General features: G+C 41.4%; 6 protein-coding genes across 6 annotated transcripts; 3 read left to right on the forward strand and 3 right to left on the reverse strand.

The window, feature by feature from the left end:
• Positions 1 to 817: 817 nt before the first annotated feature.
• Positions 818 to 2,986, reverse strand: PKNH_1029200 (ATP-dependent helicase, putative; the record flags this gene model as incomplete). Its single annotated transcript, XM_002259737.1, has 1 exon — positions 818 to 2,986. The coding sequence occupies one exon, from the start codon at positions 2,984 to 2,986 to the stop codon at positions 818 to 820; it is 2,169 nt and encodes a 722-aa protein (XP_002259773.1).
• A 1,822-nt stretch (positions 2,987 to 4,808) lies between these two features.
• Positions 4,809 to 5,911, forward strand: PKNH_1029300 (conserved Plasmodium protein, unknown function; the record flags this gene model as incomplete). Its single annotated transcript, XM_002259738.1, has 4 exons — positions 4,809 to 5,128; positions 5,275 to 5,473; positions 5,613 to 5,675; positions 5,816 to 5,911. 4 exons carry the CDS (start codon positions 4,809 to 4,811, stop codon positions 5,909 to 5,911), a joined length of 678 nt encoding a protein of 225 aa, XP_002259774.1.
• Positions 5,912 to 5,965: 54 nt separating this feature from the next.
• On the reverse strand, positions 5,966 to 7,742 carry PKNH_1029400 (ATP-dependent RNA helicase DDX27, putative; the record flags this gene model as incomplete). The annotated part of the gene is made up of 3 exons (XM_002259739.1): positions 5,966 to 6,167; positions 6,333 to 7,067; positions 7,180 to 7,742. The coding sequence occupies 3 exons, from the start codon at positions 7,740 to 7,742 to the stop codon at positions 5,966 to 5,968; spliced, it is 1,500 nt and encodes a 499-aa protein (XP_002259775.1).
• A 1,901-nt stretch (positions 7,743 to 9,643) lies between these two features.
• Positions 9,644 to 10,873, forward strand: PKNH_1029500 (AN1-type zinc finger protein, putative; the record flags this gene model as incomplete). The annotated part of the gene is made up of 5 exons (XM_039114113.1): positions 9,644 to 9,739; positions 10,003 to 10,110; positions 10,263 to 10,358; positions 10,595 to 10,715; positions 10,854 to 10,873. 5 exons carry the CDS (start codon positions 9,644 to 9,646, stop codon positions 10,871 to 10,873), a joined length of 441 nt encoding a protein of 146 aa, XP_038969733.1.
• Positions 10,874 to 11,759: 886 nt separating this feature from the next.
• Positions 11,760 to 17,986, reverse strand: PKNH_1029600 (cation transporting P-ATPase, putative; the record flags this gene model as incomplete). The annotated part of the gene is made up of 2 exons (XM_002259741.1): positions 11,760 to 12,093; positions 12,240 to 17,986. 2 exons carry the CDS (start codon positions 17,984 to 17,986, stop codon positions 11,760 to 11,762), a joined length of 6,081 nt encoding a protein of 2,026 aa, XP_002259777.1.
• A 1,788-nt stretch (positions 17,987 to 19,774) lies between these two features.
• PKNH_1029700 (conserved Plasmodium protein, unknown function) lies at positions 19,775 to 21,643 on the forward strand (the record flags this gene model as incomplete). The annotated part of the gene is made up of 2 exons (XM_002259742.1): positions 19,775 to 19,859; positions 20,049 to 21,643. 2 exons carry the CDS (start codon positions 19,775 to 19,777, stop codon positions 21,641 to 21,643), a joined length of 1,680 nt encoding a protein of 559 aa, XP_002259778.1.
• Positions 21,644 to 22,244: the final 601 nt, after the last annotated feature.

The raw sequence follows: 22,244 nt of genomic DNA on the forward strand, positions 1-22,244 counted from the left end.
TTTTTTTTTTTTGTGGGTTTCTCAATATGTTGGACAAGTCAAATCAGACGTAATAAGACAAGGCAATAGATAGACTATGAAAAAAAAAAAAAGAAGGCAAGTAGAGGAGGAACATTCTGCATGCACGTTTCTAATCCGGTGTTTACTTTCTTTTCCATCCATTTGAGTGCATCACCGATGTGTGGCCTTTTTGAAACGGGGGTATTTGAGAAGATATTCACTATTTTGCGATTTCGCAGTTTTGCTTGTTCTCACGTGGGTACGCCTAAGCCTAGAGGGAATGCCCCTTACTAGCATTGCGGCCGCTTGAATAAGGTGTAGTTACACAAAAAAAAAAAAAAAAAAAAAAATGAAAAAAAAACTCTTGCACAGGTAAAACGGTACGGTTGTGCAGCTGGGCGGTAGTTTGAGGGGATACGCAGAATGGGTAAAAAAAAGAAAAGAAAAAAAAGAAAGAAAAAAACGTTATTTAGACCTCTCCCTGGGGGAACATATATATATATATATATATATAGAGAGAGAGAGAGAGAGGCACAAAGCTACGTAATTATTTATGCACAAGTGAAGGCTCCTAAGGTTATCTTTTGAAACAGTTCGATGCGCCCTTTGCCCTAGTTCCAGTGGTTGACAACAAATGAAGAAAAAATAAAAACAGATAATAGGAAGAAGACAGAGTGGATGAAGAAAATGAGAGAAAACACCTTAGGTGGTCCACATACACGTGCACCTTTAAGAAGGGTATTATATGCACCTCCTACATTTGCACTAATCAGGTCCACTTCTACAAATGCAGATCGACACAGGAACCGGCAACGCGTCAGTAGTAGGAGGGTCTTCTCCTGTAGGAATAGCGCTTCTTCGGGTGGTACCTGCTTGAGGAATGGAATTCAGAAGTCAAGTCGACATGTTCAGGGATACTCCTAGCCACAGTCAAGTCGAACATGTTTCTATGGTCTACCTTGGACATATTATTAAAATTTTGTATGAACAGTTCTGCTATATTTTCATTCAGATCAAAGTAGGAAGAAAATCTATCCTTTGTATCAATTTTTATTTGTAAAATTTTGTTAAATGTATTTACATTTAAATCGTTGGATATTCTATTTACCCAGTAGATAATGTCGTCTTCGTTTTTCCACTTTCTACTTTTGTTGATAAAGCTTAGGGTAAGTGTTTCGGATAAGCCATTAATAAGAGATCTCTTTTTGATTTGTTCTTTCTTGGAAATAAGTGCCAAACATCTAGCTACTAATTCTGTCTGATCCATCTGCAACTGCGTACATTTTTCTATCAATTCGCTAGCAGTTTTGTGAAAAAATGGCAATACGGATGGATTCACATTTTCAATTTTTTTTGACGCCATGGTAGAGGCAGATGTGAAGACATCTTCATTGTTTGGCAATTGTTCTATGGAAAATTTTATACCACAATTTTTTTCAATCTTTATTAAGTCTTGTTTATCCTCACTAGAGAATAGCACAACGGAAACACCTTTCTTGTTTGCTCTTCCTGTTCTTCCAGCTCTGTGAATATAAATTTCTGCGTAGTTTGGAGGAAAGCATTGAATGACTAAATCGACGTTACTTATGTCTAATCCTCTAGCGGCAATGTCAGTCGCTATCAAAATTTGAAACATTCCTTGACGAAAACGTTGCATTGTATGCTCCCTAGTCGTCTGGGCAATGTTCCCATGAAGAACGGCAAAAGAGAGAGATTTAAAAGATCCCTCGGAGCATAAGATATCCGCTTCTAACTTGGTTCGCGTGAAGATGATGACCTGCCCTCCGTTCGACTTAACGAGAATGATATCCTCCAACAACAGGGCCTTTTCCTTTATGTCATAAGGCGTCTTTATGGCAATGTGTTTAATATTTTTGGATGTTTTGTTGGAAGAATCAACTACATCGATGAAAAATGGATTCTTCATATATCTGGAAGAGATATCCTTAACCCATGATGGAGTCGTTGCGGAGTACAACAAAATCTGTGCTTCCTTCAAATTGATGTAACTTAATATTCTCTCTAGGTCATGGGTAAAACCCAAGTTTAGCATTTCATCAGCTTCGTCTAATACCAAGTACTTTATATTTTGGAGGGACAAGTTTTTTTTCTCCAAGTGATCAATTATCCGACCAGGGGTTCCAGTTAAAATTTCAATTCCTTTCCTCAACTTAGCTTCTTGGTACACATAACTTTCTCCTCCATATATAGACATAATATTGAAGTTGTAGAATTGGCTTATTTCTTTGAATGTGTTTTCTACCTGCTTGGATAATTCCCTAGTGGGTTCTAGTACCAAGATCGACGGGTTCTTGTTGTCATCTGATTGGTTTCTACCGTCAAATGCGTTGGCACTCTTCTCCATGTGCGGTGTGGAGGAAGTTACCCCTTCTCCACTTCTTCCCATTTTAACTTTATACAACTTCTCCACCAAGGGAAGTGCGAAGGCTAACGTTTTCCCCGAGCCCGTTTCCGAGCGCCCTATTATATCTCTCCCCTCGTAAATGGGCCTGAAGCTCTGCGCCTGAATTTTCGTCATCTGATTTATGCCCTTGCTGGCCAGGAACTTCGCAATATTGGGGTTTATTTCGGGCACGTCTGCGAACTGGTCGCTTACACGAGGTGAGAAGTTATCCACACCACTGTGTAAACGGGTATCCTCTCCATTCTGAGCTCGACTATCTTCACCAATACTTTTCCTCTCCTCCATAATGGGCGCAGATTCGCTCGGGGGATCTACAACCCCGTGGGCCTCTAAGCTCCCTCCCCCATGGTTCGCCCTTCTCAATACAAACCTCTTCTTCCTAACACTCGCGCGCGTTCCACTTGGGTAAATAAAAAAGTTCTCTCTGATGGAGTGCGCTGTCCCAGCGCCGTTTGTCTTATGTAGGCGAACATTTACACATAAAAGGAGCAAACACAGAGTCACATGAATTTTTAGTGTTCTACCAACATGGTTTAGTATAGTGAGGGGTGAAGATCTCATGCTTTGATGGCCTTATTTTCGGGAGGTGCCTTCTTTTACGGAGGAAGGTAGGAGTGCGCGTGGTGATCAAAACGGACAAACTATAACAGAGTAATATAAACCAAGGAGGCTAACGGAAAAGGTGTTGCCCCTAACGTTCTGCATGTTTTCCCTTCTATCTTGACATAAGAAAACGGATGTAGCTACTCTCCAAGCGCTGTCGCAACATAAGTCACAAATTGAGAATGGGACATATTCCAATTAGGGTTATGTCGCACTGCGTGGGCGCTTGTGTACAGAGGTGAGGCCGCTTCGTTCCGATGGATCGTCGAACTAATCAGATTAAAAGAGGGAGCATTCTAAGGGGAGGTGGATGGAGAAAAAAAAAAAAAAAAAAAAAAAAAAGGCAAAATTGTGGAAAGTTCGGAGCTTCTTCGGGTGTTTTCTCAAAATAGAAGAAGGATGAGCAACAATTTGTACAATTTTATTGTGCTGCGGGTATGCAAAAGTGGTATACGCATATATATTGTACGCATGCCCTAGTGCGTACGCACAGCGGTGGAGCAGTTTGAACACGTGAACCGAAAAAAAAAAAAAAAAAAAAAAAGGGGAAGGTAAGGTTGTAGGAGCCTTCGTGTATTTACCCTTCGACTGAAAGAAACTTTTGAGTGTTGAGCAGCAGAGAATAGGCGACATTTTTCCGTTCACTTTTGCAACATTGGGAATCTACCCATTTTAGAATTAGCCATTTTTGAAAAAAAAAAATCGTCACATAGGCTAAGTCACAATGACAGGTTTTTCACGTACTACGGCCCAGTGTGCGCTTATGTTTATAGGGCCTACTTTGGGGTCCTCAACATTTTTCTCTTTGGATATTTGGACAACGTGCTTCTTTACCTCCCGAGGAATCTGTTCCCAAAGATGATAATCGGTTAACACATTGTTTGCACCTCATACGGGTGTACTGTGAAGGGGCACCTCTACAATGCGATACGAACGCTGCGTGGTCCCAAATTTAAGGAAATGAAATTTGTCAAAGTTATTGGCTTGCGAGTCATGCGGTTATCACTTTCGTCACGTCATATGATGCGGAGAAGAGGCCCCCTGGGACGAGACAAAAAGGAAAATTTCATCAGAAGTTCATTCCGTGCTGCTCGTTTTCGCAGCATTTGATTGTTTTATGTTAACGCGTACAATTTTAAGGAGCAACATTTTCTACCATAGTTCAATTGTCTAAATTCGGCGGAAACGGTTGCCATCACCACAAATCTCGTTCCCCTTTTCGCATGCTCCATACTCCTACTATGTTAAAGACTAAAGCAACTGCCAACGTGGGTGATGGTATGTCATGTCACACATTTCCTTGTTCGGCTACTCCATCAAAAGCATCTTTTGCGGAGATCTTCCATATCCTTATAATGAAAATGAACCAAAAGGGGAAAAATACGATAAGTCACTAAAATTAGGGAAAAAAAGTATGAACACGGAATTTAAAAAAAAAAAAAAACAGCCAAATTTGCGACAAAATTGAGTGAAAAAGTATGAACAGTTCAGAAAAAAAAAAAAAAAAACCTGTAATGCGCAACACAAATTGTCACAATTTGCACACATTCTTACACATATTAAAATGTCTTGTTCTTAGCTTAGTAAGCGCAGTGGCAGAAGCAACGGACACCGTCGCTTAGTCTATGTCTTTTCTGGAGAGCATACTTAACCTACGATTTGCAACATTTAGCCGCACACATTGATGAATACCTCTGTGTGTACATCCTTTTGCAAACCTGTTCCTGCCTCCGTTGTGCAATTTTAAGGTTTTTCGTGCATATCTTTTTTTCCTTCCAAAATGGACGAGAATAAAAAGGTGTTCTACAGCTACGTTGACAACATGCACAAGAAAAACGAGGAGATACACAAAATAATGGAAATGAAGGAAAAAATCAAAAAAGAGGAGCAAAAAAAAATAGAGGAGTCCCAGAGAATTATCAAAAATAACCAAGTTTCCATAGACACCGTTGACGATGCTCACAAAGCTAAGGAGTTAACTTGTGTAAATTTAAAAAAGGAAATATCTATCCAGAAAAGGAAGCTGGAAAATTTGAATACACTCTTAGGAGAATTGCCCGATGTTATCCAGGGAGAGGAGGGAAAATACTGCGAATTTAAGTATTCCTTAAAAAATTGAAAAGGGGCTATACATATATGGCCCTTCTCGTTGTTGACTTTCCGCATGATCGTCGTTTTTCCTATACTGTACCTATTGCTATGCCCATGTTGTGGAAAATTTTCCTCCGTTTCTTCACCTTCGGAAGGAAGAAGTCCCGTAAGGAGATAGGCGAACTGATGAAGACCCTGGAGTCGCCACTTTACACCAGCAGCGCCGACGACGTTTGGGACAAGATAAAGGAATGTCAATCGAACACCGATCAACTAAATAGTGCAATATATGAGGCGCATGGAGAATTGGCACTGATGAAAACGGAGTATAATAGTTCCAAGGAGAAATTAAAAGTAAGTGAAAGTGATTTATCATTTTTTTTTTTTTTTCTCCCCGGAATTTCCACTTTTCCCCTTAAAAGGAGTAGCATTCCTTGCCTACGATCGATCTTCCTTCAACACTAATTTCACCAAACACTCGCTGTTTCCACAGGACCTTGTCGAGGTAGAACGGAACAAAAATAAGAAGTTAAAAAAGATATCAGCCACACTGCAAGTAGGTTTACCTCTCCCTAAAGGGAAAAATAAGTCAATCACACACTTCTCTCCTAATATATATGCTACCATACAGTGCATGGTTCCCACTAATCTAATAACTGCACATTCCTTTTTTCATAAAAAAAAAAAAAAATGCAGTTCATTCAAAATTTAAAAAAAGGCACAAATGAAAGAACAAACGACGAAGGAGAATTAAAAAAAAAGTTGGAAGAAATAAATGACTTGTACAGGTAACTTTGTATGACTTATTCATCTGTTCAGCGAATGTTACGTAGAACATTGTGGATTTTATCCCGTCTTCCCTTCCCCCTGCTTCGATTTTTTTAAGTCCCTTTTATAATTCTTTCGCAAAGACCTTTTCCTGCTAAGGATGTCTTCAAATTTGACGTTTTTTTTGTGAAGCTGGTAAATTTTTTTTGTTACCAAATTGTCTGAGTCATTAAAAAGGTATATGTCTCCTGTGCTGGCTCCCCTGGAGATTCTTCCGTTTCTGAGGGGTGGGTGGAGGGGAAGCCCCAAAAGGAAACCATGCACATGGGAAGAGGAAAAGAAATAAAGAGGAAAGGTAGAAAGAAAAGGCGCATTCCAATGCAATTGTACATGGTGTATCTGCCTGTTCGAGATGATGAGGAGTCTTTTCTCTGCTCCTACTTACCTATGCGTGTAAACCACAATGTTGGTGGGCGCATCAAAATGAAACAAATGCGTAATTCCTTTGATGTCCATTCCTCTGTGAATTATATCGGTGGTCACGAGAATGCACCTCTCTGAGTTCTTGAAAATGTCAAGAATACCAAGCTGGTCTTCCTTCTTTAACGATGAATTGAAAAGGTAAATGTCTTCAAAAAGGGAGCTCAAATGACTAAATGCGTTATTACAGCTGGTAAGTGTATTGCAGAAGATGAGAGTTTTTTTGTAATTTTCTTTGGACATTATCCTTTTTATAGCTTTTATTTTTTCACTAACAGTGTACGTGGGGAGATTTACAAAGTGGTAGTTCACAAGGGGGTGTACATTGTGCAGGTAATTGGTCTTTATCAAAACGGAATTTGTTACGTATCTCTTGATGTTCTGGTATATGGACATTTTCCCCTTATTGGACAAGGTGGAAGAAGTTACTATGGAGATGTATTTCTTGTTGGCTAATTTGCTTAATTGTTCATAAAGCGCCTTGACATGTTTCACAAATGGATCTTCGAACATGACATCCACTTCGTCCATTATGAGGAAGTCTAGGTTCTTTAAAAAAAGAGTTACCGCGTCTTCGTTTTCCTTCATATAGGTGGCGAACTTCACGGGGGAGGTTATCAGAATGAGGTTTCCGTTTGGGTTCAAGTTCAATGGAGTTAGGGGGGCAGGGTTCAGGGTGGTGCATTTCACCTTGATGTTTCTGCGTGGAGAGAAAAGTGTGTGACAAGTCAGTTCAGTGGCAAATCAGTTTATTGGGGTGGCTTTGTTATGCTGGGCGCAGAGCCTTCTGGGGGAAAGACCCTTATGCTTACCTAGAGAGGCGTCGAACGACTTGGAGGCACTGTCTAGTGAGCAACCCGCTATACTGAAAAATCAAGACGAAGACTCTGTTGTTCCTGTTGGATTGCTTCAAGATGTGGTTCAAAACGAAAATGATGTAGGATAAGGTTTTGCCAATCCCATTTTCAGCACCGATGATAATATTGCACAGCATAGGGAAGTATTTATTATAATACTGCAAGAGGTCGAACTGAATGAGTGATGGGATGGTGATGTTATTCCTCTTCAATTCTTCAACTAGGGTTGGGTGAACAAGTAGTTTGGAAAAAGTTTGGTCCTTCTTAAAGAAACATGTCTCTCCATTTTGGCCATCTACTTTTTCATTTTTGCATAGAAAGTGTTCCACCTTTGGGGGGTTCACACTGTTGTAATGTCTCTGAAAATTTCTAGAAATAATAATTTGTTTCTCCCCTGAATTCACATTTCGAAGAATGTCTTTTCCACACAGAAATGAAGTAGAGGCTACTTTGCTTAGGTGGAAGGTACTTACTAAATTGAGCAAAAAAAAAACAATTACAGAAGGCGCAAAAAACATAATAATTCTTGGCTCTTAATATTTTTCTCTTCAATTTTGTCCCTAAATTCCAGCAAAATGTAAAAGAAAAAAAAAAGCACACAGAAGAAGTGAAGCGAGACATACAATGACATGAAGAAGGACAGAAGTAGCAGGCAGAGGTAGAGGGTGAAGAAGCACAGGAAAAATATATACATAAAAATGACACTGGGGGGCAACATCATAGGGGGGTGGTGGTGGTGGTCAAGTGGGCACTCCACGTGCATGCAAGCTATCGCGTATGAACGTAATCACGTATGAGCGAAGGCACGTATGAGCGAAAGCACGTATGAACGTAATCACATATGAACGAAAATTACATATGAACGTAATGACGGATGAGCGTGATGACGGATGAGCGAAAACACATATGTGTGTACGGCGTAGGAAGTGTTAAGATTTTGGGGAGACAGAGGTAATCAAATCACGGGACACTTTTTTTCCCCTTGTATCACTGCAGGGGGCACATGTTTGCCTGTGCGAAGCAGTTGTGTGAATTGTCTGAGTTGCAACAACTGATTTATGCCAGGTGCAGTGTGCGGTGTGTGTAGTGCAGGGAGACGAATAAGAGGAGCGCCTTCACAAGTGACTGAAGGTGATGTCCATTGAGCGTTGGTAAAAAGCGGGAAGGGCAAATGCACGTAATTGACAGAGAACAGAAGGAAAAAGGTGTGTCGCGAAAATGCGAAGAAATGGAGCTGTAAAAATGGAAAAACAAGTGGAACAAGGAAAGTGGGAAGAAATGTGGCAGACATTTTTTGTCTGTATTCTCCCCAACATTGGAAAAAAAAAAAAATTCTGCGCGAGTGCACAAAAATTGCGAAGGAGAAAAATGCAATACGTGGTGCACATAGGGAAGGAGTGACGAAATGTGTTTTCCTTATTTTGTCCGCTAATTCTGCACGAGTACCTGCTTTGTTCATTTCTTCACCATTGGGTTATTGGTAAAGTCTTTTCTTCGTGTTGATAGAACATTGTTCCTGCTGAGGGGTGGACGGGTAGGGGAAAAAGGCGCAGAACTGGTTTGGCGCTCTCACGAAACGGGAAGGTGAAGAGAAAAAAATGTCGATTGATGTCACAGTGTCTATATGAGGTAGTGGGAGTTCGTGCGAACCTCCGCCGGAGTTGTATCTCCTCAAATTGGAGCAAACTAAAAGGGATGAAGCGAAGAAAAGTGAAACTATGCAAAACATAGCCGACAAAGCAAAGTACCCCCGTGGCGCAAAATTAAAAGAAAACTCACCTTGATGAGGGGACAATTACACATGTCATCACTGTAAAAAAATGTGTTGCCTTTCCAGCAACAGAAAAAAAAAAAAAAAAAAAAAAAAAAAAAAAAAAAACGCAATTTTGAAACAGTCCGGTCTAAGAAGTGACCCAAATAAAAATGGAAGGAATCGTAAATGAAAAAAAAAAAAAATGGGGGTTATTGAGACTTCTTTCTTTTTTTTCTGCCTTTTTAAAAGAACATTGTCATGGAAAAAGGTTCATTGTGTAATATTGGCAATTTTTTTTTTTTTTCCTTCGTCCGTTAATCGCGGGATATAAATCAAGATTATTTTGACTCCCCTTTTTTGGGAGCGGAAAATACGTGAGAGGAAACCACCGTTTTTTTTTTTTTTTTTTTTTTTTTTTTTTCAATACACCTAATGGGCAATTTAGAAGAATTATAAAGAAGGCAAAAAAAATGTGAGCAAAGAAGCCAAATGGCTGTGAAAAAGGCACCTACAGGGAAACGAGCGGGCTGAGAGTCGGAAACCTGAAGGGCGACAACATCCCACACATTTGAACGATCATCCGTATAGTAGCCAGACTCGTAACAAACAAAATGTGAAAAAGGCACAAACACAAAGCTGGATAGACGTAACAGCGAGCGAAAGAACATGGCGTACTTCTCCGACTTCGCGAGAAAGTGTGATCTGGACGGATGTAGATACCATGACTTTCTCCCCTTTAAATGTGAATACTGCGGTTTAAGTGTACAAAAAAAAAAAAAAAAAAAAAAAAAAAAAATTTTAAATGTCCGCGCTGTGTAACATCTGACTGCTGAACGAAAACATAGTAGCCATGCTAAGCGTTGGAAAGAAGATATGATAAGCCATTTGTGTATGTTCTTGGCGAAAAGGCACTTGCTCACTGATGAGGCATCGTATTAGCTCGTCCACATTTTAGCACCCCGTCTTTTCAACCGAACGCCAATAAACATCCTACCCTTTTTTTATTTTTCATCTCCCCTTGTCAGTTTTGCGAACTGCACAGAAACATTCAAGACCACTCCTGCGCCAAGGCCAACGCAGCAGATTTAAAACGAGTCGTTCTGTGCGACCACTGCAATGGGGTTCTCCCCGATGTAAGTCAAGAGAGGGGAACCCTGCAGTAGCATATATATTACGTAACACGTGGGTGCATGTCTACCTACACCATTTTGTGCACCATCAGCTGATTTACTCAATTTATGCGTGCCATACGTAAACACCACATATTTCGCTTTTAAAATTGCAGAAAGACGAAGAAATAAAAAATCACGTAAGTCACAAATGCACCTTTAAGAAGAAGAACAAGTCCCTGGTGATGTGCGGCAAGAAGGGCTGCAAAACGGTGAGGAGGCGAGGCTAGCCCAGTTGAGAAGTGGCCAAGTGGAAAAATAGAACGAGCATCAAATGATGAACCAAATGGAGCAACCACGTCGTGTGCCCGTAAAAAGACTCCATTTTTTAGAATACACGTGTATATTCCCCACACACTTAAGGGTATTAATACACATACGAATAATGGAACACATTTTTATTCCCCCCCCCCTCCTCCTCTGCCGGAATAACCTCCATACTTGTCAGGTCCTGAATGGCATCAACAATTACACCTGCAAGAAATGCAAAAGGATGTTCTGCCTGTCCCACCGCTACTTCGACACGCACGGGTGTGTTAAGGAGAACTCCAAGAAGAGTTTTTTCGAAAGTGAGAAAATTGAGTTAACAGAAAAATGTGTCCATGCGTTTGACCATTCTGCTGCTCTCCTACTCAACATATTCATTCATTCGTTCATTCACATGTTCGTTTTTTTTTTTTTTTTTTTTTTTTTTTTCTGTAAAACAGAGTATTTGTTCTTTTTATAGATATCCAAGAAAGTAGGTTGTCCCGCCCCCCTGATGTGAATGGACCCACGTGGAAAAGCGAATGGACCCACGTGGAAAAGCGAATGGGCCCACGTGGAAAAGCGAATGGATCCACGTGGAAAAGCGAATGGACCACATGGAATTCTTCATTTCGTCCGAATGACACTCATGTGTACATAAGGGGGACTTTCCTGCAAGTGAAAACGTGATGTAGACTGTCACATTTCGCAGAATTATAATTTTCGCAAAAATTGGACAAAGTGATTCTCAATGAAGGGACTCCCCCTTGCTCTACCACGTTCTGTTCACAGCGCGTTTGCTCAAATGGCCATCTGCTTCATTACCCCTTCGTGCGTGTAGCGATGTGGGTGTAGCGATGTGCGTGTATAGTCATGCGTGGCGTGGCCAGCCTTCTATTTGCCCAGACATTTGTGGAGCATATTTTCTCCCCATTTGGACCACGTGCAATTTGTTTTTTTCTACAACATAGTTCATCAATTCCTGTGAATATGAGTTGCCCTGCTTCGTTCCAATTTACTGAATTATAATTAATGGATGAAGGGCGAAGAGTCGTGGCGAAACTGTTGAGGCCCAAAACGTGGGGGCATCGTCACGAGGATGAGATGGGAGGACTTGCCCGCCAATTGGATGATAAGGTTTCAAATAAAAAAAATAAAAATAAAAATAAAAAGTAAACAGGATAAACACGGTAAAGAGAAGGGGAAGCGCAACATAATCATAGTGTAAAAGCACACGATGCGAACACAGAAAAGGGAGGAGCTGCGAAACGTCGGTCAGCACAGAGTAGTTTGCCCGTGCGTTGGAAAAGAAGATGGTCATGCGGGTGATGTGTGTCATGTGGGTGATGGCCAGACACCAGAGAAGGCTAAACGGGGACCTTCCTATTTTGGAAGTTGAAGAACCGCCTTACCATGTTGTACAGAGGCTCGCACAAAACGTACTTGGATATGCAAATGTTAACGGCAATATTAAGAAAATTTAGAAAAAGGAATTTGATTTTGTGGCCTGTGGTGAGAATGTTGTTTCCGTTTGGGCCGTAGAAACTTAGTCCGCTAGCTGAGTAGGAGAATAAGTCTAGAATTTTGAATTTCGTTTTTCTGGAAACTTCGTCGTTGCAGTTCATTCGGAAGAGGCACGTGAGTCGGTTTGGCCCTCCGACTGTCAGGTAGAACAGGAAGCTGTTGATAAGGCAGTAGTACCTGTGAGGGGGGGGAGAAGGCGGTTATGAGGGCACTGATCAAAAGGGAAGTGCTATACATGCATCATTTGGCGCATCATTTGGCGCATCATTTGGCGCATCATTTGGCGCATCGTTTGGCGCACCGCTCGTACGCGTACTACTCACCCCATGAAGGTATAGTTGGAGAAGATGGACTTGCGGTACTTCCCGCCGAAGGTAAAAATGAAGGCGCTATTGACAATTTGGAAACAGAACCACACGCAGGCCAAGAAGCTCTCGTAGTTGTCGCTCATGAGCCACCAAGAAGACTTGGGAGCAGAGCTGTTCATATCATAAGACGATGGTAATTCATACACATAAAAAAAGTGCACCATAATTATATAAAGAAAAAAAAAGTTAACAACCAAATTGGAGAGTAAAGAAATGATAGTCTGCGCACCAATGATACTTGAGGTGGGAGTTTGCGTTTTTAATTTCCTAGCTGGCCTGGAAAGTGTCATGGATTTAGCTAGCAATAGAAGGATGACATTATCGAAGAACAGGTAGCCATATTCAGACATAACTGCATGAGCATTCATAAAAAGAACAATCTTTACAACTGATATCATGAACCCGTAGAGTAACATATACTTGTAGCAGTTAATAGATGTGACTAGACAAGCTCGACCTTCTCTCAAAACATCAATGACGCTTTTTATATTTTCATTTTTGCTACTAAATGGAGATACAACTGAGGTGTCCGCATCTGATAAGGCTAACCCTGCATGAGAAATTTTTAGAGCTCCACAATCATTACTTCCATCGCCACACATACCAGAGATGTAGTCGTATTTTATGAAATCCTTGATGATATCCATCTTGTTATTTGGAGTTAACCTGGAGAAAATTCGTACACGTAGAAGAAAGTTTTTATATCCTTCCGACTTCTCAAAGTTACTATAGGAAGTTATATCTTCCTCTTCATTGGAGATGTGAAATATAGTGTGCTTTATGTAAGTGTATGCTTCCCCTGTTAAAATAATTTCTTTGTACATATTCCCAAAGAGCACTTCTTCTGAATTAACTCTTTTATCATTTTGTATGTTCACGAATATAAGGTCGCTCGAGGCTTCTTGCACGTATCCGTAGATAATAACATTTTCGCTTCGTTGTTCGTTTTGTTCGTAAATGTAGTAGGAGTTTTTGCTTTGCGGTGGATTCATTTGGCTAACTGCTTCGAGGAAGGGTTCCTCTTCCCCCCTGTCCTCGCTCCCTCGGTCTGCCTTGTATTCGTCCACACTGTTGTAACTGTTTCGGCTTTTAGCGCTGCTTCCTTGGTGGGGGGGAGCATGTCCATTTTCCAAGCCCCCCTTTGCAGACGTTTGTCCTCGTTGGATCAGTGTCGTCCTTTCGCCCCCCGTGTAGTCCTCATCCATATCGCGGTAGATTTTGGAAGATGCCCCCATGAAGAGGTTATTATTTTGTACTTTTCCCACTTCTTCCCCTTTTGTATGTGTTCGTCCTATAGGAAGAGCCCCGTCCCTTCTCCTTTGCCCGAACCCATCAGTACCCTCTCGCTGTGGGACGTAGAAATCAGCGTGGTATTCCGCCTGCTGATGAGAGGACTGGGCAAAGTTGTTGGCCGCTGTCCCAAGGACACTTTCTTCGTCGCCCTTTCCTACTTGTGCGTTCGATTTGATAAAATTTTCAAAAGACAAAAATTTCGTCTCGGTGGAAAGGAAGAGGTTTTCTCGTTCGTTTAGTATTTTCTCCGCCGAGTTGGAGCTGGTGTTTGTGTTCGAGTTCATATTGATGGAGAGGAAGGATTCGTAAAAGTTAATGCTATTGAAGAGACCAATTTTATTACCTACGTAGAGGCAATTGTACGCATTATCGCCAGTAAGAATGACTGGTCTGATGGAAGAGCTCTTCAACGTTTGAACAACCAACTCGGCATCCTTCTTGATGTAATTGCTAAACATGATGAGCGATAAGAAGCTCATATCCTTTTCTAACTCCTCCCTTGGTAGCTGTAATATTTCCTGAAAAGACATGCCACATATGATTCTAAAAGCTAATCCAATTACGTAGAAACCATTTTTACTATATTCTTGTTCTTTCTTTTTAAAAAATTGTATTTCTTCATTTTTAATGCATTTTTTGTAAATTTTATCAAAAGAGCCTTTTGAAAAAACTACAAAAATTTTCTCCCCGAAATCAAAGTACCCATATGCTAGCGTGGTCGATATTTTTGTGAAGTAATCAAATTCAAATGTCTTCAAAATGTCGAAATATTTATATGTGTAATTAATTTTTAGCGACACTTTTTTCACGTTCATGTTGTGTTTATTAATGTAATTACTTATTTTCATTTCCGTGGCTTCGAATAATCTTTTATCTATTTCGTGTCCATATACATTGTCCGTGTTGGTATCGCTGTACACACAGGCGCATCCTGCCAGGGCATACACTAGTAAGTGATAACTTGGAGGGGTATTTTTCAGGGTGGCTTTATTTGCCCACATCAGTTTGCTATTGTAAAGGAGTGATGTCACAGAATTCATGGAAGAATTGGATTCATTGAAGTGGCAGCTTCTCATCGGTGCTTCTTCTCCTTCCGTCTGCTCTGCTTCTTCTTCGGCTGACTTTTGACTGGCATTTTCACGTCCCACAATGGGGGTATTTTCCTTCTCCTTCTTGGCTCTCTTTGGGGATTCATCTGTGTCCATATCGATGGAAATGCTATTTCCCTCGGGGGGGTGTTGTTCCACCTCTTCACGTAAAAATGGTTCTTCGTCGAAAATTTTCATCTCGTCATTTGGCAAAGTTGAAAGGTTACCTCCTTCAATGTGTTCTCCATCATCGGGGTTCCTTTCATGTTCCTCTTCCCCCCCAGGGGAAATATCCTTCTCCTGATTTTCGAGGTTTTTATTTTCATCCGTTTCGTCGTAGCTTTGGAATACGTCTCCGCTGGAGAGTTGGCTGGCTTCGTCTCCGTCGGGGGTTTCCCTCACGCGGTTCATGTCATCAGTATTTACTCCCATTTGGCCTACAACCAGGCTGCTGCCCCCTACAACTAGGCTGCTACCCCCTACAACTAGGCCGCTACCCCCTATAACCAGGCCGCTTTCGCCTAGAGCCAAATCTCCTTCGTTTCTATTCGCGCTGCTCGCGGCTTGGACTAAATCGGCCACCGCGGGGAAATCTTCCTCCTCGACGCTTGAGTAAAGGGAGCGCACAGACTCCCCACCTGCGCGGTCTGCTTCGTCCCTATGATCCATCTCTGCTAAGGGGCCTTCCTCGTTTGTGCGACCTGACCCGTCCATATGATCCAGAGTTACTAAATGGTCTTCCCCCTTTTGGCTTTCCGGCGCTACAAAATTTTTATCTCTACGTGAGCTACCTCCCGAGGAGGAAGTCGCTCCATGGGGGAGGCTGCTTTCCACCGGATGGGCAGACTCCATTCTAGGCGATCCATTCTTCCTAACCGAACTCATGTTCACTTTACTGGATGGGTAATAACTTTCATACTTCACATCGTACGTATCGTCGGATACGCTCCTGCTATGGTTATCCAGTGCAGACAGATGTACCCTCTGTTCATTCAAAACGTTATTGCTAAAATGAACGCCTGAAAATTCAATTTTGTGGCCTGTCAGTGTGCCCGTTTTGTCAAAAAAAAATATTCTAATTTTTCCACAAATGGGAATTCTTGATGGAGCAATGCACCGAATGTTTTTTTCCTCCTTCAATCTGTTGGTTGATATATTTAACCCCATGTTCAGAACAACCGGGGTCCAGACAGGTAATATCTGTGACATTGTCCCGATGGTGTAAAATATTGAGGTCATGTTAAATCCCAAGGAACGTATTTGGAAGTACATGCATATTAGCGAAAAGAGAATTGTGAAGAGAAAGACGATGGGTAGTTGTGAGTCGTATTTGAAAAGGAGTGGATTTGGGAAGAGAACATTCTGCATGTACTTTCCCTTGTAGGTATATATGCTCACACTGATCACCACAGCGTAGATGCTTTCTGTGGAATTCATCGTGGAAATGATGTCCGTGCCGGAGTATAGAATATTATTTTGATGGAAATTTCGCTTCGCGTTCTGGTACTTCCCCTTGGTAAATTTCTCATGATTAGTATTGCCGGTGAAATTTCCACTCATCGGATTGGCTGCATGTGGTGAGGTATTCTTCCATTGTTGTTTCTTCTCCTTGGAGGTTCCTCCAAAGGAAAAAGAATCACTAGAAGATGAATATGTCCTATTGTTAAAGGAGTTGAAGGAACTCAAATTCGATATGCACGTTTTTTTCATTGGTCTGGATTCCCCAGTTAACAAACTTTCATCTACTAAAACTTGACCCGTCAGTAGAAGACAATCACACGGCATAGTCATCTTTGAATTGATAATTATCACATCTCCTATGGTTAAGTTACTGGAGGGAACATGTTGAACGATTGAATTTCTATAGACAGTCACGACGGTGTTGTTGGTGGACTGGATATTGTCATAAATTTCTCTTTTATTTTTTTGATTTTTCATAATTTTGTTGACAACGCTTATGAAGGAGATGACTAGCCAAATGAGCGAAGTTATCATCTCCTTCCAGAAAAAATTTTTGTACGTTATGAATAGCTGGAACATGTAGATACCATCTAATAGCTCTCTTTTTATGCTTTTAAAAAAGGAGCAGAATTCAAGGTGTATATTATTGTAACCGTAGTCATTTAGGTTGTTAATAATTTCGCTATTGTTCAGTCCTCCTTTTTTTAATAAGTAGTTGAAGTCGAGGCTTTGCACCTTTTCCTCAATGGTGTGCGCAATGTTGTGGAATGCGTCCTTCTCCTCGTTGTATACGTACTTCATGCTTCTGAAGAAGAAGTAGCGCATATTTTTTTCGTTTATCTGCACCTTTATCTTGTGTACTGTCAGGGGTGGGGAAGAGGCTTCTGCCTTGTTCCCTACCCGCGATTCCGCTTTTCCTCCCGTTTTTCCCGTCGCCTTTCCTGCTATTTTGTTGGCCCCCTTTTCGTGGTGACCCAAAGAATATCCCTTCCTCGTGTATCCGCTTAACAAACGAGTATCTTCCAAAATGTCTTCATATTTTATATGGTGGCTATCCTTTTGTCCACCCCCAAGAGGGTGACATCTCTCCTCCTGACTGTTGCCTGAGCGCGTACTTCCAAATTCTGCGTCCCCGTGAATGAAGCTCCATTTCAAAAATTCTAAAAAAAGTGTACGCTTTATCATCGCCTGGTAGCTCATATACACATTTGCATAATGTCGGAAACGTTTTCCCAACATGTGATACCATCTCTTAGCCCAACTAAGGGCATGGAAGAAACTTCGCCTAAGGGAACTCTTACCCCTGTTGGCGTAGTCATCGCTCCTGGTGTATATCAAGACATAATCACTTTCCTTTAGAAGAGAGGGTTTCAAAAAAAAGCTCTGCAGATGCTTTCTCACTGTCAAAATTCCATACGTAATGGAAAAACAGAGGAGGAGAAAAATGAAGAAAATAAAGGCACGATCATTCCAGAAGATTTCAGCCCCCTCGTGTATGCAATACTCATTTGCAATTAAGAAGACGATAATGATATGGGTACATACGTACAGGAAGATGGATGCATTTTTCAGTGCAAAGCCGACAAAACTATTTTGGTACCCTTCTTGTCGAACTACAATGTCATCTGAGTCGTCTTCTTCGCCCTGCTCAAAAATGTAGTTAAAAAATTCGACATTTTCATTTTTTCCGTGGGATTCGGTATTCTTCCATTTATGCCTTTCATTTATTTGGTTTCTAAATCTATTTTTGCGTACACACCATACTAGGAAACTTATCAGCAGGAAGAGGTAGAAGAAGCAGATGTACGTAAGTTCGGAGTAGGTCAATGGGAGGCTGTCCGCTTTGCAAACCCGGCCCATGTTGCCTATTCCTCCTCGCGAGGAGCCTTTTCCCCTGGGAGGGGGGGGTGTTCTTGAACTACTTTAGTTAAACTATCCACGCTGCGGACCCGCTTTGGCGGAGTACGTCTAATGCGTGGAGGAGCCTTTCGGTGAAGGCCCTTATATAATATGTTGGAGGATCCTCACTAGTTATCGGAGAAACCTCTGGGCATGTGTGAACATCAAGGAGTTCCCTTCTTGGGTAAATACAACTGGGTTCCCTTTTCGTCCACTGTTACGAAGCAACATAATCCTGTTGCTCAATGTGCCTCGAAAAGTGAGTCGTCACACGACGGAAACGGTTATGCATCTGTGGGTCGATGTAAAATGCATTTAAGTATCTTCACTATAAAAAAAAAAAAAAGATGACCCCCCTTTTTGCAACTCAGCGTTAACTAGCAGGGTTACAAATATTAGGGAAAAAATAAAATAAAATAATAAAAGGTAAAAAAGTAAACGTAAAAATATATATATATAAATCCAAACATGAACCAGAAAGATTACACCCCTAAGATGGTAACTTAAGGGATTTACATAAACATGCTCTTCTGTATATCCTACGTACAAAACTTCGTGCTGGCCTTTTGGGCATCATATAGAGGGAAATTGCGCGGAAGATATGGTAGAAGAAAGTAGTAGGGGCTTTCCCTACATGTAAGAAATGTTCCTACGAGCGATAAAGGTTAACTTGTTTTTTTAGCACTGTACTCTCTGAATTAATCATTTATACACACGTGTAGTGCACTTGAGATTATTTGCGTGAAAAAGGCGACTTGCTCTTGGGGAGAGAGTTGTATGGGCATTCTCCTATCGGATGAGATAAACCAAGTAGGGGGGGGGGAAACTCCTTTGTGCATCCGATATGCCTGGGCCCTGTGCAGGCTCGGAAGAAAAGCACTATGTACCGTTTCTGCGCTGTTTTTTTACTGCCTGTTCGCTCTGAGGATTTTGTGAGAGGGCATGCCGTGAGAAACGTCACAGGTATTTCGCGTGCGGGGGGAATTGTACCATCCGCTTTGGTGCGTCGTTCTGCTGTGCCACTTTGTTTTGGCTTACTCGGTTAAGCCTTTTTGGTTAGGCCTACTTTATTTGAACTATTCTTTTTTTTCCGATTTTTCCACTTGATCATCGCCCCTTTCCCATGTTGTGTATTCCTCTTTTCGCGTCGAAATTGTGCCAGAGCAGTGTCGAATTCTGTGTATATAGTGCCCCCACAGGGAGAAGCCGCCGACACCACGACCAATAAAATCGCGCCTGTTAGAGACGTGTTTCTCTCCGAGGCGGGCCCCATGGTTGTGCGCCCAGTGGCTCCTTCAGAGGCCCATTCGGCGGTGCCTTCAAAGTGTTATCTACGTGGTGCCTTTTTAAGATACACTTCTTTTGTGGCGACCTTCTAATGTTCCTCATTTGGAAAGGGGCTCCTGAGGAAAATTCCCCATAGCCTCAACACATGCATTTCGAGCAACCATTTTTTCTTCCCTCCCCCCCTACAAATTAAATATCTGGAACTGGAACACGACCCAACCCCTCACGGAAGGAAATCAAAAAGCATATAGATGCATCGTTCGGGGAAAGAACAAAAAGGCATATTACCCCATTTTGTCGCATGTTTTTGTGGGAAAAAAAAAAAAAAATAAAATAAAATATCCAGCTTGGAGTGTCAAAAGGGTATGATTAAAAAAATACATATGGATACGTAAGCATGTGCATGCATATATGTTTGTTTGTAAAATAGGTGCGACCTGATTAGTCGATTTGTTTACTAGAATGATTAAACGCCGGGATCCGTTGCGCTCCAAGTTTGAGTTCAAGTACCTGCTTTACGCCCTGTCCTTTGTGTCGCTAAACGTGGGTAAGGAAAGGAAGAGTGGCTGTCTCTCGTGCGAAAGTGTCCCGTGCGGGTTTAGCCCATGTGTCGAAGGGGTGCGCTCAGCCGCTCAGCCGTTTTAGCGTCCCCGAGATGCATGCAATCGGCTGAGACATCGCTCTCATGGTTATCCATTGGTACGACTGCCCATTTTGCTACACTTCCCCCTCGCAGGAATTTGCAATGAGTACATTAAACGGAAAAAGGAAAAGTACAAAGATAAGGAGCAGAAAATCTATTTCCACCTGACCGAGAAGAACTTTGAATTTATCGATAAAAAGAAATATGCGAACCGAATTGAAAAAGTATGCGCGAATTTCAACTTGCCCCTTGGGGCTATTTCGGGGGCAGCTAATAATTACTACCCTGTGGACTACCACTTGCAATATTTGAATAATCTGTTTGAAGGGAAAAAAGACGATTTAAGAAAGTTGATAGAAAATGGGAATAAAAGAAAAGTAGAATCAAGCAAACGCCTGGACGCAATATTGGAGGATGTGATAAAGTTAATGGAGGCCCAATGTGCAGTAACGTATCTGGAAGGGGAAGAGGTGCATTCTTCTCCTGTAGTGCAATCCTTTTTACGGAACCTTAACTGGAGGCACTTGAAGGAATTCATTTTGGAGCGTAACAGGGTTAAGGTTAAATCGGTTAGCGAATTTGTGGACACCCTCATCGATGAACTATATGTCTACGCTTACATTTACCTGCTAGTGAATTACAAGAGAAACAACTTTTTCGACTTTGTGAGGAGAAAGCGATCGTACAGGCACTGCAGTGAAAATGTGGGGAAGGATCTCGGCTTGGAGCTGAGGAGCTACTTGGGGCTAGGCCCAGATGACGCAGAAGGAGCGGTAAACGTGCCAGACACTGTTGTGCAAGGAGAGTCCATCGTGGAACCTGCCAAATACGTGCTGAACATTGAGACGGTGAAAGAAATACAGGAAAGCCTGGCAAGGTACGGAGTAGTCGTTTTGAAAAACTTTCTGAGAAAAGTAGACATGGAGAAAATAAGAAAAGATTTATTCCTCGACAAGAAAGAAATGAACGTATCGCCCCTTCTGATGGATAAGGATAATAACATTTTCTGCATACGACCCACACGTGGAAGGCAGTACTGCATACTGCGCAATAGCAAAGTTAGCGATCTCTTCACAAATTTGCAGCATTACTGGATGAACATTATTTATGCTTACTTACCAATTGGGGGGTACCAAAATGTGTACGATTTGATGGAAAAAAATGCAATTTTGAAAATGGACGATTTTAAAAGTGTAAATATATCGACTGAGAGGAATGATAAAATATTTTTATCTGAATTGCAGTTGGTGAACAACGAACCTCTCAGCGAAATACAGTCTCACCATGTCGACAATGGGTTAAGTGGGCTAAGTGTTATTTTGCCGCTAAATAAGATAAACGAGGAGTCAGGCAATTTTGAATTTTTTCTCGGAACACATTTATTTACGTCCATAAAGATGAAAAAATGGAAAGAAAAAATTCACAATTTTAGGAGATTTTTACAGATATATTATGAAACAGGGTCATCCTTCGTTCCTGATGTTAGTCCACAAGACGTCATAATTTATGACTCCAAGATTTTGCATAGAGGATTATCAAACAATTTGTGGGTTAAGAATTCTTCCCTAATTTATCGCTATGATTATAAAAAGTATCCTCCCCCTGGGCAGGATTTCATTGACATTTGTTCGTACAACTTTATTGGGAAATGCATTTCGGTTTTTAATTTTTTTGGTAAGTATCTCTAGCGGGCGGGGGGGAGGGGGAAGATGCTCCCTTTGCAGCTAGTTGGAAGGAAAAGGGGGAAGACTGAAGAAGCAGTCGAAGGGGGAATAATTCTTTTTTCTCTTTTTTTTTATGTACACCCAGTTGCATTTGTTATGCACATGTATACCTTCGGGGTGTCATCCCCAGCAAGTTCATGTTAACCCCACGTTCACTATGAATTTCACGTTTCCGCGGATTATTTCCCTCCCAACCGGATTGGGTATGATAAAATAAACCATGTGCGCCATCGTCCTTTTTTTTTTCCCCATCTTGGAAAGGAATCAACTATGAAGACATACACCCCCTGGGGTAGTCTCCCTTCTGTGATATGCCCTACGGGAAATATACTCTAAACTACGCAGATACGCTCCTCCGCAATAGTGCAAACATTTGGCTTCCCCCCTACATGTTCACATTTTTTTCTCAAACAGCGCAAACTGTACCCTTTTCTACATTTAAAAGGATGTACACGTAGAAATTTTGGCCTTTAAAAATGGGCTAAAATGATGGACCAGTTTACTTATTTTGTGCAATTCTTAACGGGCGAAATTGTTTTTCCATTTCGTGAGGATAAAAATTATA

Source organism: Plasmodium knowlesi, assembly GCF_000006355.2.
Source record: "Plasmodium knowlesi strain H genome assembly, chromosome: 10".
Classification (NCBI taxonomy): Eukaryota; Apicomplexa; class Aconoidasida; order Haemosporida; family Plasmodiidae; genus Plasmodium; species Plasmodium knowlesi.